The 18,904-nt window shown below is 45.3% G+C and overlaps 1 protein-coding gene across 3 annotated transcripts in view; it reads left to right on the plus strand.

Moving 5' to 3' along the window:
- Positions 1–18,904, plus strand: part of XPNPEP1 (X-prolyl aminopeptidase 1) — an 87,536-nt gene that overhangs the window by 59,524 nt on the left and 9,108 nt on the right. For all 3 annotated transcript variants that reach the window (XM_073595913.1, XM_073595911.1, XM_073595912.1), the window contains exons 14-16: positions 10,304–10,375; positions 12,586–12,646; positions 12,820–12,889. In XM_073595913.1, the coding sequence (XP_073452014.1) occupies positions 10,304–10,375; positions 12,586–12,646; positions 12,820–12,889 (203 nt within the window). The remainder of the gene's footprint in view (positions 1–10,303; positions 10,376–12,585; positions 12,647–12,819; positions 12,890–18,904) is intronic.

Raw genomic sequence — 18,904 nt, forward strand, 5'->3', positions numbered from 1 at the left:
TGCCTAAGAACACAGCCATGAATAAAGACTGGTACAAAAACATCCTCTGAGAGCAACTTCTCCCAACCATCCAAACAGTTTGGTGAGGAACAATGCCTTTTCCAGCAGGATGGAGCACCTTGCCATAAGCCAAGAGTGATAGATAAGTGGTTTGGAGAGCAAAACCTTGAAATTTTGGGTCCATGACGAGGAAACTCCCCAGACCTTAAAGTGATACTAAAGGATCGTTTTTAATTTTTTTTAAATAACAAACATGTCATACTTGCCTCCTGTGCAGCTCATTTTGCACAGAGTGGCCCCGATCATCCATTTCTGGGGTCCCTCGGCGGCTCTTGCGGCTCCTCCCCGCATTAGATAACCCACTTAGAGAAGCGCTCTTTCGAGGGGGTTACCTTGAGGGGCCCGCTCCTGAGTCTAGCATTCGGCGTCCATAGAGGCCAAATGCAGGACTTGGCTCCGCCCCACTGGCGCCCGCATCATTGGATCTTTGTGCCATCTTTACTTTTCTACTTAGAGGAGGAATAGAACTGCTGTGCATGCAATGGGCAGTTTTATGTCCCATAACATAAAAAAAGTTATGCGTTGGTTTTTAATATAAAAACGTGTGGTGCTGTTACTTTACGTGAATAAAGTAAATAAATTAATATTACTGAAAGTGCAAATCACAATTAAGGACCATATTAATAACCCAGAGAGCACACCACCGCTGTGTATCAGCCACCAAGGATCCACACCACTACTTACCAGAAAGCTAGACTCCAGATGCAGGGAGGGCTAACGGTGCTTTAAGGGAAAAACCCTCATGGATGGATGGTGGATGATCAATCTCAAAACACAGCTTTTTTGTGTGTTCACACAGCTCCAGGTTCAGTTCAGCATAGATTGCCAGTCAGAGTATTAACCAATTACACAAAGGAAAGGGGAAGGGCAATCGCTATAGTGGAGTATATTAAAACACCATTTACTATTGGGGGCTAAGAATATTTATGCATCATACATACTACGGGGGAGTACAACTGGGGCAATCAATGGTGGAGAAGGATCTGGGGATTTTGGTAGATCATAAGCTCAATAATAGCATGCAATGCCAAGCTACGGTTTCCAAAGCGAGCAAAGTCCTTTCTTGTATTAAGAGAGGTATGGACTCCAGAGAGATAGAGAGATATCATTTGGCCCTGTACAAATCATTGGTAAGACCTCATCTGGAATATGCAGTTCAGTTTTGGGCACCAGTTCACAAAAAGGATATCAGGGAACTGGAGAAAGTGCAGAGAAGGGCAACCAAACTGATAAGAGGTATGGAGGAGCTCAGCTATGAGGAAAGATTAGAGGAACTGAATTTATTCACTCTTGAGAAGAGGAGAATAGGGGGGGGGGGGGGATATGATCAACATGTATAAATACATAAGTGGGCCATATAGTGAACTTAGTGTTGAGTTATTCACTTTAAGGTCATCACAGAGGACAAGGGGGCACTCTTTACGACTGGAGGAAAAGAGATTTCATCTCCAAATACGGAAAGGTTTCTTCACAGTAAGAGCTGTGAAAATGTGGAATAGACTCCCTCCAGAGGTGGTTCTGGCAAACTCCGTAGATTGCTTTAAAAAAGGCCTGGATTCTACTTAGAAGTAGGTGACTCAGAGGGTTGGATGTGTCATTGCCATCATCCCTTAGAAGATTTAGAAACAAATGTATACCTCAATGTGGGATTTTTAAGGCAATGCAGTAAAGAAAAAATTATATTTAAAAAGAAAAATTTATTGATACATAGAAAATATATAACACATACAAAATACTTTTGGTGATCATGCGATTAAAAATAAAAACCATCAAACAACATGAAATGGACAAGGAGCTAGAGCTCCTACATCGTGATACATCCTGCTACAAGATACAATCACCACCGATGGCGTCAAGTAGCGATATTCCAACGCGTTTCAACTTATAACATCAAAAAAAGTCTTCCTCAGAGAAAGATTGCATCACGTTCTAAAGTTTCAAAAAATAACAATGTTACGTACCATATATATATATATCACATATATGTCATTAAAAGCATACATTCAATAAACGCAACTTATATTTTTCATGTAGCTGCAGGAAAAATGCATTCCCAATGCTTAAAAAGAAAGGAAGGATCTCCAACATTTGTTGCCCATGCTGTCCAAAATCCTCTACAGGACGACAGGATATATTTTGAGAAAAGCACCAATCATAGGCAGCCAATAAGTAAAGTTTCCAGAAAAACAAAAAGTTTTTGGGATAATAGTAGTAAGGACAAGATTCTTTCAGAGACCAGTATTCTCTGAGGATTTTACGATTAGAGCGTATATAGAATTACCTTCTAGTGTGGTAGAATGTAGATCTTGTAAAAAATGCAGAGAAGCCTGTAGTGACGAGCCTGGGTTGTAGAGTACTTCTCGGTTGGAAGCCGAATGGGAAGTGCTGCCATAAGCTGTCCCTGGCGTCCTAATAAAGGGGTGTGTTCGTGGCCAAGCTCTGGGCGTCTCATCTCCATGGAGACGCCCCACCACCAATTGGTGCAACCCTGGGAGGCGCGGTGCCGACAAAGCGGCGTCCCGCCCCTCAGATGAAGGGTGTGGGTGTGACCGAGCTCCGGGCATCGCATCTCCATGGCGACGCCACATCGCTCATTAATATAACTGTGAGGGGCGTGGTGTCGGCAGAGCGACGCCCCGCCCCGCCCCTTGATCAGGGCTCCACGCCCCACATCCCCATATCTTATGGGGTGTGGGCGTGGCTCACCGAGACGGGGGAGAGAAGCGTCGCATCGCCTAGGCGACAGCGCGCATTTCCACTGTCTGACGGCGGCGCGTGCAGCGTCAAAGTCATGTAACTGGATACTGCAGTGACGCCGTTTCTCCTAGGAAAATAAAAATAAATGTAAAAGACCTTCCCAGGATGCAACGAAGCAACCATCTTACCAGTGAGCGGAAGCTGATCTAACTGTAACACAGGGACACAAACCCCGCTGCTGAGTAAAAATATTGAAGAATTAATTTGTGCTCCATGGTCTAGTGGGACATGGTACATAAATAAAAGGGGAAAAGAAATGAGGAGAGGCAGTGGGAATCATTATGTCATTATGGAAACCTGTAACCTTAGCATTGGGAAGCAAATATAAGAATTGTTGTTATAAAAGTGCATTGATAATGACAATAAATATACAGTAATCATGTTAATAGATGAAAAACCAAATTATCCATTATAAAAAAAAGGGAAAATATAAATTTAGTACCCAAGTTAGAAATATAAGATAATCATATTATGAAATAAGAAAAACTCTCCAGAAATTTCCATCTTGGACTAAGTGTATGCCCAATATCTAGGCAGTTATGACTGGGGGTCTCCTTTTATAAGGGATAATTTGGTTTTTCATCTATTAACATGATTACTGTATATTTATTGTCATTATCAATGCACTTTTATAACAACAATTCTTATATTTGCTTCCCAATGCTAAGGTTACAGGTTTCCATACATGGTTGTCCTTTCTGTCCCTTTATCCCTACCCGGCACAGGGGGGCCACGCTAGAAATACCGTGGCCTATGTACCCCCGGACTCCGAGTAGTATTCTGGGCCGGGGGTTTCTCACTGTGTTGGTGGTTATTAGTCCTAATAGGCCCCCTCCTCCCAAGCTTCCATAGTTGAAGCAAAGGCAGACACGGACCGTCTAAAGGGTTCAGGCATCCCGCACAGCAAATAATCCCCAATGGTGTTGTCTCTCTTGGTTTTTTGACATACAACGTTTTAAGTTGACATAATGATTCCCACTGCCTCTCCTCATTTCTTTTCCCCTTTTATTTATGTACCATGTCCCACTAGACCATGGAGCACAAATTAATTCTTCAATATTTTTACTCAGCAGCGGGGTTTGTGTCCCCATGTTACAGTTAGATCAACTTCTGCTCACTCATGAGATGGTTGCTTCGTTGCATCCTGGGAAGGTCTTTCTTTTACATTTATTTTTTTTTTCCTAGGAGAAACGGCATCACTGCAGTATCCAGTCACATGATTTTGATGCTGCATGCGCCGCCGTCGGACAGTGGAAATGCGCGCTGTCGCCTAGGCGATGCGACGCTTCCCTCCCCAGTCTCGGTGAGCCACGCCCACACCACATAGGATATGGGGATGTGGGGCGTGGAGCCCTGATCGAGGGGCGGGACTTCGCTCTGCCGACACCGCGCCCCTCACAGTTATATTAATGAGCGATGTGGCGTCGCCATGGAGATGCGACGCCCGGAGCTTGGTCACACCCACACCCTTCATCTGAGGGGTGAGACGCCGCTTTGTCGGCACCGCGCCTCCCATGGTTGCACCAATTGGTGGTGGGGCATCACCATGGAGATGCAACGCCCAGAGCTTGGCCACGCCCACACCCCTTTATTAGGATGCCAGGGACGGATTATGGCAGCACTTCCCATTCGGCTTCCAACCGAGAAGTACTCTACAACCCAGGCTCGTCACTACAGGCTTCTCTGCATTTTTTACAAGATCTACATTCTACCACATTAGAAGGTAATTCTATATACGCTCTAATCGTAAAATCCTCAGAGAATACTGGTCTCTGAAAGAATCTTGTCCTTACTACTATTATCCCAAAAACTTTTTGTTTTTCTAGAAACTTTACTTATTGGCTGCCTATGATTGGTGCTTTTCTCAAAATATATCCTGTCGTCCTGTAGAGGATTTTGGACAGCATGGGCAACAAATGTTGGAGATCCTTCCTTTCTTTTTAAGCATTGGGAATGCATTTTTCCTGCAGCTACATGAAAAATGTAAGTTGCGTTTATTGAATGTATGCGTTTAATGACATATATGTGATATATATATATATATATATATATATATATATATATATATATATATATATGGTACGTAACATTGTTATTTTTTGAAACTTTAGAACATGATGCAATCTTTCTCTGAGGAAGACTTTTTTTGATGTCATAAGTTGAAACGCGTTGGAATATCGCTACTTGACGCCATCGCACGGCTATAGGTGGTGATTGTATCTTGTAGCAGGATGTATCACGATGTAGGAGCTCTAGCTCCTTGTCCATTTCATGTTGGTTGATGGTTTTTATTTTTAATCGCATGATCACCAAAAGTATTTTGTATGTGTTATATATTTCCTATGTATCAATAAATTTATTCTTTTTGATATATAATTTTTTCTTTACTACATTGCCTTAAAAATCCCACATTGAGGTATACATTTGTTTCTAAGGCCTGGATTCTTTCCTAAATGTACATTATATAACTGGGTAGTAACATTTATAGGTAAAGTTGATGCAGGGAAAATCCGATTGCCTCTCGGGGATCAGGAAGGATTTTTTTTCCCCTGCTGTAGCAAATTGGATCATGCTTTGCTGTGGTTTTTCACCTTCTCTGGATCAACTGTGGGTATAGGATAGTATATATGGGATTGTATTTTTTTTTGTTTGAACTAGATGGAATTGTGTCTTTTTTTTTTTTCACCCTGACTATGTAAAACAAGACATGTTCTCACATATAAGCAAATGAACACAGCATATCAAAAACAGTCTGCCAAACACCCTAGTAGGCATGATGACTTAATTGCTTTAGCTCCATCCTACGCATTTCGTCCAAAAACACGTCTTCACAGGGGCTTTTGGAGATCAGTAGGCTTTTCTTCCTGTTACAGTCCAAGCAAAGGGTTCTTGCTCCCCCTATTTTACCAGGAATGTACGTTTTCATCCTAAGTTTGAATTACAGCTTTGTTGTCGGTAAAAGTGGCTCTGTAGCTTTTAACCACTTGACGACCGCCTCACGCCGATTTACGTCGGCAAGGTGGCACGGATAGGCAATATACGTGATTTGCCTTCCGCGGGTGGGGGGTCCGATCGGACCCCCCCCCCCCGGTGCCCGAGGCGGTCGTCTTTTGTCCAGCGGCGATCAGAGGTGAGGGGGAGGCCATCCGTTCGTGGCCCCCCCCCTCGCGATCGCCGCCGGCCAATCACATCATTCCTTTGCTGCTGTATGCTAAACAGCAGCAAAGGAAATGATGTCATCTCTCCTCGGCTCGGTAATTTCCGTTCCGGCCCGAGGAGAGAAGACAGGTATGTGAATGCACCAACACTACACAACACAGTAGAACATGCCAGGCACACTAAACACCCCGATCCCCCCCTCCGATCCCCCCCTGTCACAAACTGACACCAGCAGTTTTTTTTTTTTTTCTGATTACTGCATTGGTGTCAGTTTGTGACAGTTACAGTGTTGGGACAGTTAGTATTACCCCCCTTTAGGTCTAGGGTACCCCCCTAACCCCCCCTAATAAAGTTTTAACCCCTTGATCACCCCCTGTCACCAGTGTCGCTAAGCGATCATTTTTCTGATCGCTGTATTAGTGTCGCTGGTGACGCTAGTTAGGGACCTAAATATTTAGGTTCGCCGTCAGTGTTTTATAGCGACAGACACCCGCCGTTTATTACCAAATAAAGGTTTAGCCCCCTGATCGCCCGGCGGTGATATGCGTCGCCCCAGGCAGCGTCAGATTAGCGCCAGTACCGCTAACACCCACGCACGCAGCATACACCTCCCTTAGTGGTATAGTATCTGTACGGATCAATATCTGATCCGATCAGATCTATACTAGCGTCCCCAGCAGTTTAGGGTTCCCAAAAACGCAGTGTTAGCGGGATCAGCCCAGATACCTGCTAGCACCTGCGTTTTGCCCCTCCGCCCAGCCCACCCAAGTGCAGTATCGATCGATCACTGTCACTTACAAAACACTAAATGCATAACTGCAGCGTTCGCAGAGACAGGCCTGATCCCTGCGATCGCTAACAGTTTTTTTGGTAGCATTTTGGTGAACTGGCAAGCACCAGCCCCAGGCAGCGTCAGGTTAGCGCCAGTAGCGCTAACACCCACGCACGCACCGTACAGCTCCCTTAGTGGTATAGTATCTGATCGGATCAATATCTGATCCGATCAGATCTATACTGGCGTCCCCAGCAGTTTAGGGTTCCCAAAAACGCAGTGTTAGCGGGATCAGCCCAGATATCTGCTAGCACCTGCGTTTTGCCCCTCCGCCCAGCCCAGCCCACCCAAGTGCAGTATCGATCGATCACTGACACTTACAAAACACTAAATGCATAACTGCAGCGTTCGCAGAGTCAGGCCTGATCCCTGCGATCGCTAACAGTTTTTTTGGTAGTATTTTGGTGAACTGGCAAGCACCAGCCCCAAGCAGCGTCAGATTAGCGCCAGTACCGCTAACACCCACGCACGCACCGTACACCTCCCTTAGTGGTATAGTATCTGAACGGATCAATATCTGATCCGATCAGATCTATACTGGCGTCCCCAGCAGTTTAGGGTTCCCAAAAACGCAGTGTTAGCGGGATCAGCCCAGATACCTGCTAGCACCTGCATTTTGCCCCTCCGCCCAGCCCAGCCCACCGAAGTGCAGTATCGATCGATCACTGTCACTTACAAAACACTTAACGCATAACTGCAGCGTTCGCAGAGTCAGGCCTGATCCCTGCGATCGCTAACAGTTTTTTTGGTAGCTTTTTATTGAACTGGCAATCCCCAACCAAATGCAGTCGGCTGCATGAGAGGCATTTTCTTTATGTCCTCCCGAGTACCCCTACCCAACCAACCCCCAAAAAAGATGTCGTGTCTGCAGCAAGCGCGAATATAGGCGTGACACCCGCTATTATTGTCCCTCCTGTCCTGACAATCCTGGTCTTTGCATTGGTGAATGTTTTGAACGCTACCATTCACTAGTTGAGTATTAGCGTAGGGTACAGCATTGCACAGACTAGGCACACTTTCACAGGGTCTCCCAAGATGCCAATATAGTGTGTTTTAGTGCATTAAAATTTAAAAAAGTGTGTTTTTTCCCCAAAAAATGCGTTTGAAAAATCGCTGCGCAAATACTGTGTGAAAAAAAAAAATGAAACACCCACCATTTTAATCTGTAGGGCATTTGCTTTAAAAAAATATATAATGTTTGGGGGTTCAAAGTAATTTTTTTGCAAAAAAAAAAAACTTTTTCATGTAAACAATGAGTGTCAGAAAGGGCTTTGTCTTCAAGTGGTTAGAAGAGTGGGTGATGTGTGACATAAGCTTCTAAATGTTGTGCATAAAATGCCAGGACAGTTCAAAACCCCCCCAAATGACCCCATTTTGGAAAGTAGACACCCCAAGCTATTTGCTGAGAGGCATGTCGAGTCCATGGAATATTTTATATTGCGACACAAGTTGCGGGAAAGAGACAAATTTTTTTATTTTTTTTTTGCACAAAGTTGTCACTAAATGATATATTGCTCAAACATGCCACGGGAATATGTGAAATTACACCCCAAAATACATTCTGCTGCTTCTCCTGAGTACGGGGATACCACATGTGTGAGACTTTTTGGGAGCCTAGCCGCGTACGGGACCCCGAAAACCAAGCACCGCCTTCAGGCTTTCTAAGGGCATGAATTTTTGATTTCACTCTTCACTGCCTATCACAGTTTCGGAGGCCATGGAATGCCCAGGTGGCACAAAACCCCCCCAAATGACCCCATTTTGGAAAGTAGACACCCCAAGCTATTTGCTGAGAGGTATAGTGAGTATTTTGCAGACCTCACTTTTTGTCACAAAGTTTTGAAAATTGAAAAAAGAAAAAAAAAAAAGTTTTTTCTTGTCTTTCTTCATTTTCAAAAACAAATGAGAGCTGCAAAATACTCACCATGCCTCTCAGCAAATAGCTTGGGGTGTCTACTTTCCAAAATGGGGTCATTTGGGGGGGTTTTGTGCCACCTGGGCATTCCATGACCTCCGAAACTGTGATAGGCACTAGGCAGTGAAGAGTGAAATCAAAAATTTTCACCCTTAGAAATCCTGAAGGCGGTGCTTGGTTTTCGGGGGCCCCGTACGCGGCTAGGCTCCTAAAAAGTCCCACACATGTGGTATCCCCGTACTCAGGAGAAGCAGCTAAATGTATTTTGGGGTGCAATTCCACATGGCCTGTGTGAGCAATATATCATTTAGTGACAACTTTGTGCAAAAAAAAAAAAAAATGTCACTTTCCCGCAACTTGTGTCAAAATATAAAATATTTCATGGACTCAACATGCCTCTCAGCAAATAGCTTGGGGTGTCTACTTTCCAAAATGGGGTCATTTAGGGGGGTTTTGTGCCACCTGGGCATTCCATGGCCTCCGAAACTGTGATAGGCAGTGAAGAGTGAAATAAAAAATTTACACCCTTAGAAATCCTGAAGGCGGTGATTGGTTTTCGGGGCCCCGTACGCGGCTAAGCTCCCAAAAAGTCCCACACATGTGGTATCCCCATACTCAGGAGAAGCAGCTGAATGTATTTTGGGGTGCAATTCCACATAGGCCCATGGCCTGTGTGAGCAATATATCATTTAGTGACAACTTTTTGTAAATATTTTTTTTTTTGTCATTCAATCACTTGGGACAAAAAAAATAAATATTCAATGGGTTCAACATGCCTCTCAGCAATTTCCTTGGGGTGTCTACTTTACAAAATGGGGTCATTTGGGGGGGTTTTGTACTGACCTGCCATTTTAGCACCTCAAGAAATGACATAGGCAGTCATAAACTAAAAGCTGTGTAAATTACAGAAAATGTACCCTAGTTTGTAGACGCTATAACTTTTGCGCAAACCAATAAATATATGCTTATTGACATTTTTTTTACCAAAGACATGTGGCCGAATACATTTTGGCCTAAATGTATTACTAAAATTTAGTTTATTGGATTTTTTTTATAACAAAAAGTAGAAAATATCATTTTTTTTCAAAATTTTCGGTCTTTTTCCGTTTATAGCGCAAAAAATAAAAACTGCAGAGGTGATCAAATACCATCAAAAGAAAGCTCTATTTGTGGGAAGAAAAGGACGCAAATTTAGTTTGGGTACAGCGTTGCATGACCGCGCAATTAGCAGTTAAAGCGACGCAGTGCCAAATTGGAAAAAGACCTCTGGTCCTTAGGCAGCATTATGATCCGGGGCTCAAGTGGTTAAAGTCAGATCTGAATTGGACAGATATGCTGCTAGTGTGTCATTTACTGAATTTGTTTCTCAGCAGCATTTCTAAAGAGTAGCAACAAGTAACAACCTTTATTATACACTGATCTCAGTGCTTCATTTTAAAATGTAAGCTCTCACGGACAGGGCCGCCTCACCCTCATGTCTCCCTTTGTTTTGTAAAGTGCTGTGCAGACTGTTGGCGCTATATAAATCCTGTATGTTATTAATATATAACTAATTTCTTTATATATTTTTTTTCTTTTAGACCGGATGCTGAGACAAACAGAAAATTGTGTGTGAATGAAGTTTTCCTCTTGGATTCTGGTGCCCAGTACAAGTAAGAGGATGTTTTTATGTTTCTACAGGTTTTTGTTACATGCTTTGATGGGGTTAGCATCCTAAAAAAAAAATACACTATAAGGCCAAATGTTTGACACCTGACCATCGCATCTACCCATATGGCCAAAAGTACGGGGACCCCCCTCCAAGTGATTGATTTGAGGTGTTTCCAGTGAAGGGAACTATTAGAGCTACGCCATACAAAGACATTTTACAAAATTGACCTCTTCTAACCTTGTGGTAACACTTAAGTGAAGACTTTTCTGCTCCAGCATGACTGTGCCCCTGTGTACAAAGCCAGCTCTATAAAGACATGGGGGTTGATTTACTAAAACTGGAAAGGCTTCCAGGTTTTTGTTTTTTTTGCTACAGGGTGGCTGTTGTGTGCAGGATCACACATATACATATATATACCTGATCCTGGAGTTCCGGGTAGCGGTGTGAGTGTGCACTACCGGCGGCTCGCCCCCCGCTTTGATTATTCACCGCAGGAGCCCGAAGGGCCGGTACCGCGGACCCGATGTCTGCCGGCACCTGCCATTCATTTGGTACACAGACAGAACCGCAGTCTGCCTATATAAACAAGGCAGATTGCAGTTCGGTCAGGAGGGAAGACCTGGATCCTGTGTCTCTGCAAAGCAGGTACATAAATCCATGTCTTCCCCTAGTACAAGCACCTCCCCCACAGTGAGAGAACACCAGCTAGGCACACGTGTAACCCTTTGATTGCCTCTGATGTTTAATTCTTCCCAGCCAGTGTCATTAGTACAGTGACAGTGCAAATTTTTAGCACTGATCACTGTATTAGTGTCACTGGTTCCCAAAAAAGTGTCGCTTGGTGTCCAATTGTCCACCACAATATTGTTGTTCCGTTATAAGTCGCTGATCGCCGCCATTACTAGTAAAAAATGTTTTCTTTTTTTTAAATCCCATAGTTTGTAGACGCTGTAACGTTTGCGCAAACAAATCAATATACGGTTATTAGGATTTTTTTTTCCAAAAATACTGTTTGTAGCAGAATACATATTGACCTAAATCTCTAAAGAAATTTTTGATTTTTTTTTTTTTTTTATGATGGATATGTTTTATGGCAGAAAGTAAAAAGCACTGTTTGTTTTTTTTTTTTCTCAAAATTTTTTTTGACTATAGTGCAAAAAAAAAAAAATAGCAGAGGTGATCAAATGCCACCAAAAGAAAGCTCTATTTGTGGGGGAAAAAAGGACATATATTTTATTTGGATACAGCGTCACATGACTGCGCAATTGTCAATTAAAGTAACGCAGTGCCGTGTCGCAAAAAATGACCTGGTCATGAAGGAGGGCAAATCTTCCGGAGTTCAAGTAGTTAATTGAAGAAGCTGAACTTAGAAGCTGATTGGCTACCATACACAGCTGCACCAGTTTCTGAGCATTCCACTTTTACCCTAGGGTCACACCTATGCGTTTTTTTAGTGCATTTTGCAGTTTGCTGAAATGCACTACAGTCTATTTACCATGGTTTCCTATGGTACACATGCACATCTATTTGTTTTTCAGCCAGTGCATTTTTGGATAAGGTCGGGAACTTTTTTATGCGTTTTTGCGTGTAATAGACTTTAATGAAATCACACCAGAAATGCAAGTGTTGTGTTTGTAATGCAATTTTATATGTATTTTGCATCCTTTTATTTTTCTGTTTAAACGCTGTATATAGTGGGGGGCGGGGAAGCCGACCGCTGCGACCTTAACCAATGAGTCATCAGCTGTCACCGGGCTTCCCCGCTGACAGCTGAATGTAAAAAAATAAAATAAATTGCCGGCAAAAAAAATAACTAAAAAAAAAAAACAGAATGGGGTCTCCCATAATCCCATAATTCCTCCCTCCCTCCCAGGTCCATACCAGGCTGTTCGGATCTAGTATGGATTTGATGGGCAGGGAGGAAGAGCCAGGAGTGCCAACGTGGGACCGCTGAGGAAGATCAGTGCTGCTCTTGTGTAAAACCAGTGTGTGTGTGTGTGTGTGTGTGTGTATATAGATATAGTGTGTGTGTGTGTGTGTGTGTGTGTGTGTGTATGTATGTATGTATATGTATATATATATATGTATATATATATATATATACTCATCTATCTATATAGATAGATAGATAAAAATAAAAATAATTTTTTTTTTCCATTTTGTGTGTGTTTAAAAGAGAATCTGTATACCTCTGACTTTGTTGATTATTAGGGACGGTACCACAGATGTGACCAGAACGATGCATTTCGGTACTCCGTCGGAATACGAGAAGGTAAGGGATATCCTCCTCTCACAGTGATGGTGGAAGAGTTCATAGACAGCTGTGTGCTCATTGGCTGTTATTGGGAACACAAATTGTTCCTTTCTGCCCATGTCTATGGTAGATTTCCCTGCTCTCCCTACTTTTCTTTGATCGCAGTTTTTTCTTATGTTGTTTGTCTATAGGAATGTTTCACGTATGTTCTGAAAGGCCACATAGCCGTCAGCTCTGCTGTTTTCCCAAATGGGACAAAAGGTAGGTACTTTTCTCTCTTAAAGGAAACATTTAGTGCATTTCTCTGTAGTCTGAGTTATGGTAACGTTTGCCTGAATGTATTTGCATGCTATTATTGTGCAGACCGGGTAGGAGGGCCTCATGTAGGGCTTCTGTACTAAGCAATTACAGTTATTGTTTATAACTCCAGCCAAGTTTATTATGGCCGCATGACCCCCATTGGTTTACACAGTGGGGAATCGAGCATCTGATACACCCAGAAGTGTTGTTGGATGCTGGAGATTCTGTACCCTGTTTTAACTTTTCAAGAGAAGGAAGTTTCGAGGCACAGGTGGCAGGACAAGTGTTGCTAATCTTCTTTTGCAGGGACCCTTTTTTTTAAATGTTTAAAGGGATTGTAAAGTAAGAAGGTTTTTTTTTATCTTAATGCATTCTATGCATTAAGAGAAAAAGCCTTCTGTGTGCAGCAGCCCCCCCTAACACTTACCTGAGGTCCCTCTCTGTCCAGCAACATCAACGAGTGTCTGTCATCCGAGATTCTCCCTCCCGATTGGCTGAGACACAGCAGCGGCGCCATTGGCTGCCGCTGCTGTCAATCAAAGTCACCTAGCCGATCAGGGGAGAGAGGGGGCGAGCTGGGGAGGGACTTTGTGTTTCAATGGACACAGGGAGATGTGGCTCAGCTCGGGTGCCCCCATAGCAAGATGATTGCTGTAGGGGCAATGAACAGGAGGGGAGGGGCCAGGATCACAGAAGAGGGACCTGAGAAGAGGAGGATCCTGGCTGCTCTGTGTAATTCCACTGCAACAGAGCAGGTAAGTATAACATGTTTGTTATTTTTATGACGAGACTTTACAATCACTTTTAACATGGCAGCAAAGTCACTTTTATTGCCTAACTAAACTCTCAATTTAAAGCAACTAAATAATTTTCAGCTGCATTGAAGCTCTTAGAGCTTGCGTCACACAACAGATGCAATTCAACAATACAGCAGGCTCACGCGTTTCAAGGACTTGCCTTTTCCTCAGAGCCAACCTCCACTGAGTCAGATCTAGAACTCAGAAAAGCTCATTCTCCCAGCTGATTGGAGAGTTCTAGCTCTCAGGGGGTGTGACTAGCCGCTGCAGAGAGACCAATCTTTCTACACAAAGAGCGAGGATCCTTCTCCTGCAGCATGCTGGCAGGAGGAGAGGCTTTTCTACACTGTGGCTGCTTTGCTAAAGGAAACAAACTCAAAGTTCAGTTGGGTCTTAAAGAATAAGGCAGCCTATACACGAGTCTGTTTGTTTTTTTTTCTTTTCATGTAAACGGCAGGGTGAACAAAAAATACTGAATCAATTTGCCGATTCACACACACAATGTGGATGGGGGAATCCTGACTCGCCCATTGCGGATGGGGGAATCCTGACTCGCCCATTGCGGATGGGGGAATCCTGACTCGCCCATTGTGGATGGGGGAATCCTGACTCGCCCATTGCCGATGGGGGAAGCCTGACTCGCCCATTGTGGATGGGGGAAGCCTGACTCGCCCATTGCGGATGGGGGAAGCCTGACTCGCCCATTGTGGATGGGGGAATCCTGACTCGCCCATTGCGGATGGTGGAATCCTGACTCGCCCATTGCGGATGGTGGAATCCTGACTCGCCCATTGCGGATGGTGGAATCCTGACTCCCCATTGCGGATGGGGGAATCCTGACTCGCCCATTGCGGATGGAGGAATCCTGACTCGCCCATTGCGGATGGGGGAAGCCTGACTCGCCCATTGTGGATGGGGGAAGCCTGACTCGCCCATTGCGGATGGGGGAAGCCTGACTCGCCCATTGCGGATGGGGGAAGCCTGACTCGCCCATTGCGGATGGGGGAAGCCTGACTCGCCCATTGCGGATGGGGGAAGCCTGACTCGCCCATTGCGGATGGGGGAAGCCTGACTCGCCCATTGCGGATGGGGGAAGCCTGACTCGCCCATTGCGGATGGGGGAAGCCTGACTCGCCCATTGCGGATGGGGGAAGCCTGACTCGCCCATTGCGGATGGGGGAAGCCTGACTCGCCCATTGCGGATGGGGGAAGCCTGACTCGCCCATTGCGGATGGGGGAAGCCTGACTCGCCCATTGCGGATGGGGGAAGCCTGACTCGCCCATTGCGGATGGGGGACGCCTGACTCGCCCATTGCGGATGGGGGAAGCCTGACTCGCCCATTGCGGATGGGGGAAGCCTGACTCGCCCATTGCGGATGGGGGAAGCCTGACTCGCCCATTGCGGATGGGGGAAGCCTGACTCGCCCATTGCGGATGGGGGAAGCCTGACTCGCCCATTGCGGATGGGGAAATCCTGACTCGCCCATTGCGGATGGGGGAAGCCTGACTCGCCCATTGCGGATGGGGGAAGCCTGACTCGCCCATTGCGGATGGGGGAAGCCTGACTCGCCCATTGCGGATGGGGGAAGCCTGACTCGCCCATTGCGGATGGGGGAAGCCTGACTCGCCCATTGCGGATGGGGGAAGCCTGACTCGCCCATTGCGGATGGGGGAAGCCTGACTCGCCCATTGCGGATGGGGGAAGCCTGACTCGCCCATTGCGGATGGGGGAAGCCTGACTCGCCCATTGCGGATGGGGGAAGCCTGACTCGCCCATTGCGGATGGGGGAAGCCTGACTCGCCCATTGCGGATGGGGGAAGCCTGACTCGCCCATTGCGGATGGGGGAAGCCTGACTCGCCCATTGCGGATGGGGGAAGCCTGACTCGCCCATTGCGGATGGGGGAAGCCTGACTCGCCCATTGCGGATGGGGGAAGCCTGACTCGCCCATTGCGGATGGGGGAAGCCTGACTCGCCCATTGCGGATGGGGGAAGCCTGACTCGCCCATTGCGGATGGGGGAAGCCTGACTCGCCCATTGCGGATGGGGGAAGCCTGACTCGCCCATTGCGGATGGGGGAAGCCTGACTCGCCCATTGCGGATGGGGGAAGCCTGACTCGCCCATTGCGAGTGGGGGAAGCCTGACTCGCCCATTGCGAGTGGGGGAAGCCTGACTCGCCCATTGCGGATGGGGGAAGCCTGACTCGCCCATTGCGGATGGGGGAAGCCTGACTCGCCCATTGCGGATGGGGGAAGCCTGACTCGCCCATTGCGGATGGGGGAAGCCTGACTCGCCCATTGCGGATGGGGGAATCCTCCCCAATGAGCTTTTGTATTCTGACAGTGTGGAGACTTCCCTGATGTCAGAATACACTGATAAGTGTTGCAAGCTATAGTCTGCATCACTGATACAATGGCATAAATTCGACAAGGTGGTTGTACAGAGGTTGGTTCGTCAATTGACTTCTGTACAACCACCTTGACATTCATGGATTGAAATTGGGACAGTTTCTGCTGCCTTTTGCCCAATGTTAAATGCTACACCCATATTTTGGATGTAACATTGTGCAAATGGGACCCCCCAGTGACAGCATGCAAGAGTTCATCTCCCCCCTCAGCAGCTGTCACTTTTGAAGTCGGCGGGCTCTGCCTGTAAATCCGCATCATTCATTTAAAGAGATCTGTGAATGAAAGAACTACAAGTCCCACCGCAGTGGCAGACAGACTTGTGGTTCTCAATGGAACACGAATGTGGTAATCATGATTGACACTTCCTCCAGCTCTCCAGTTGAAAGCCTGTATACACCTCAGTACAGACATAAAGCTGGATAAATAATCTGTTGGCGCCTGCCATTGCACCCGCTATACACTGATCAGGGTGCAATGCTTTGCAGGCTCCAATGCACAAAAACAATAAATGCACATTTTGTTCCTGCAAACATATGTGCATTAATTATTTATTTTTCCTAAAAGGTGTATTTTAAGACACTCAGTGGAAGAAAATACAAATTAGAGTGTACTAGCAATGTTCCTTTCCCAAATTTTGCCTTCAGGTGAAAAGCCGGTGACTGAGACGAAGGTTAATTCATTCAGTTTCAGGACTTGAGTCTTCTGTATCATGTTTCCTAGAGGAACTAATTTAAAATGTAGGCGGAAGATTCAGTTTACAGAACAGTGGATTTATTGGCAGTTATTATAAGGCTAATTTATTTTACTAGAATTATTACACTTGGTGATCTATAGCGTATTGCTGGGAATGCAGTGAGTCTAATTAGTCTTGTGGCACTTTCTCTCCTACAGGTTATATCTCTATTATCGCTATCCCAATACCAAACATTATAAGAGGAGTGGGGGGCAGATCCTATGTCAGAGTTTTACTTTCCCTGCTAGATTTATATATTTAACATGCTAAAGTCCAACTCCAACCCAAACGCTAGTTTGTTGTGGATAGAGTAAGGAAGGGGGTAGAGTCTCCATTAGGTCTTTATTGCTCAGATGGAGGAAGGAGGGTGCCATACACATGTGAAGGTCCTCTTATATACATTATATTGCCAAAAGTATTGGGACACCTGCCTTTACATGAACTTTAATAGCGTCTTAGTCCATAGGGTTCAATATTGAGTTGGCCCACCCTTTGCCGCTATAACAGCTTCAACTCTTCTGGGAAGGCTGTCCACAAGGTTTAGGAGTGTGTCTATGGGAATGTTTTTGTGAGGTCAGGCACTGATGTTGGAGGAGAAGGCCTGGCTCACAGTCTCCGCTCTAATTCTTCCCAAAGGTGTTCTATCGGGTTGAGGTCAGGACTCTTTATGGACCTTGCTTTGTGCACTGGTGCGCAGTCAAGTTGGAACAGGAAGGGGCCATCCCCAAACTGTTCCCACAAAGTTGGGAGCATGAAATTGTCCAAATCTGAGAGTTCCCTTCACTGGAACTAAGGGGCCAAGCCCAACCCCTGAAGAACAACCCCACATCATAATTCCCCCTCCACCAAATGATTTGGACCAGTACACAAAGCAAGGTCCATAAAGACATGGATGAGTGAGTTTGGGGTAGAGGAACTTGACTGGCCTGCAGAGTCCTGACCTCAACCCGATAGAACACCTTTGGGATGAATTAGAGTGAAGACTGTGAGCCAGGCCTTCTCATCCAACATCAGTGCCTGAAGAATGTTCAAACATTCCCATAGACAAACTCCTAAACCTTATGGACAGCCTTCCCAGAAGAGTTATAGCTGTTATATGCCTGCAAAGGCAGGCGTCCCAATACTTTTGGTAATAGCGTGTTTCTGAAGCATGTTCCCAGTCTTCAACAACTCTTATAGTATATTCGCAGTCTCTGACCATCCCTTGTATCATATGCACAATCACTGACCATCATCTGTATTATGGCCATTTCTTGTATCGTACCCATAATCTTTGACTATATCCTGTTGTGTGTCTGCTGGGATGAATTAGAGCGGAGGCTGCGAGCCAGGCCTTCTCATCCAACATCAGTACCTAATTTCACAAATGTGCATCTCGAAGAATGGTCAGACATTCCCATAGACACACTCCTAAACCTTATGGACAGCCTTCCCAGAAGAGTTGAAGCTGTTATAGATACAAAGGGTGGGCCAACTCAATATTGAACCCTATGGACTAAGACTGGGATGCCATTAAAGTTCATGTAAAGGCAGGCGTCACAATACTTTTGACAATATAGTGCAGCTATAAAAGGAGATTTCAGTATAGCCTAGCCCTGCTGTATGCACTGATTGGTGGAGACCTCTTTTGTTTCATCTTCGCAGACCAATGAATCATCTGTTTGCATAGCTGTGCGCATCACCAGCCAATGCAGGGAAGAAGGTAGGGAAAGAGGCCTAGCGTTGGGGGTCCTCGCACCCTCCTCTTTCCTTTGCATTGTATTGCAGTAGTTGGTCACATTCAAATGTATTTGTTTGATAATGCTGAAGGCTTAAAAAAGTTGCTGGGATAAACTGTAAGACATCGTCAAGACAAGTTAAGTGGGACTAATTACTACTAGCTAGCCAAATCCACATATAGTTTATTAGTAGCATTTGTAAACTTTAGTATTTACAAGCCTTTATCTGTGATTTCAATATACCAGGGGTCTCTAAACTATTGCCCGTGGGCCAAATACGTCCCACTACAAGATTTTATCATGCCCTCTGATGTGGCAG

Source organism: Aquarana catesbeiana, linkage group LG08 (genome assembly GCF_042186555.1).
Source record: "Aquarana catesbeiana isolate 2022-GZ linkage group LG08, ASM4218655v1, whole genome shotgun sequence".
Lineage (NCBI taxonomy): Eukaryota > Metazoa > Chordata > Amphibia > Anura > Ranidae > Aquarana > Aquarana catesbeiana.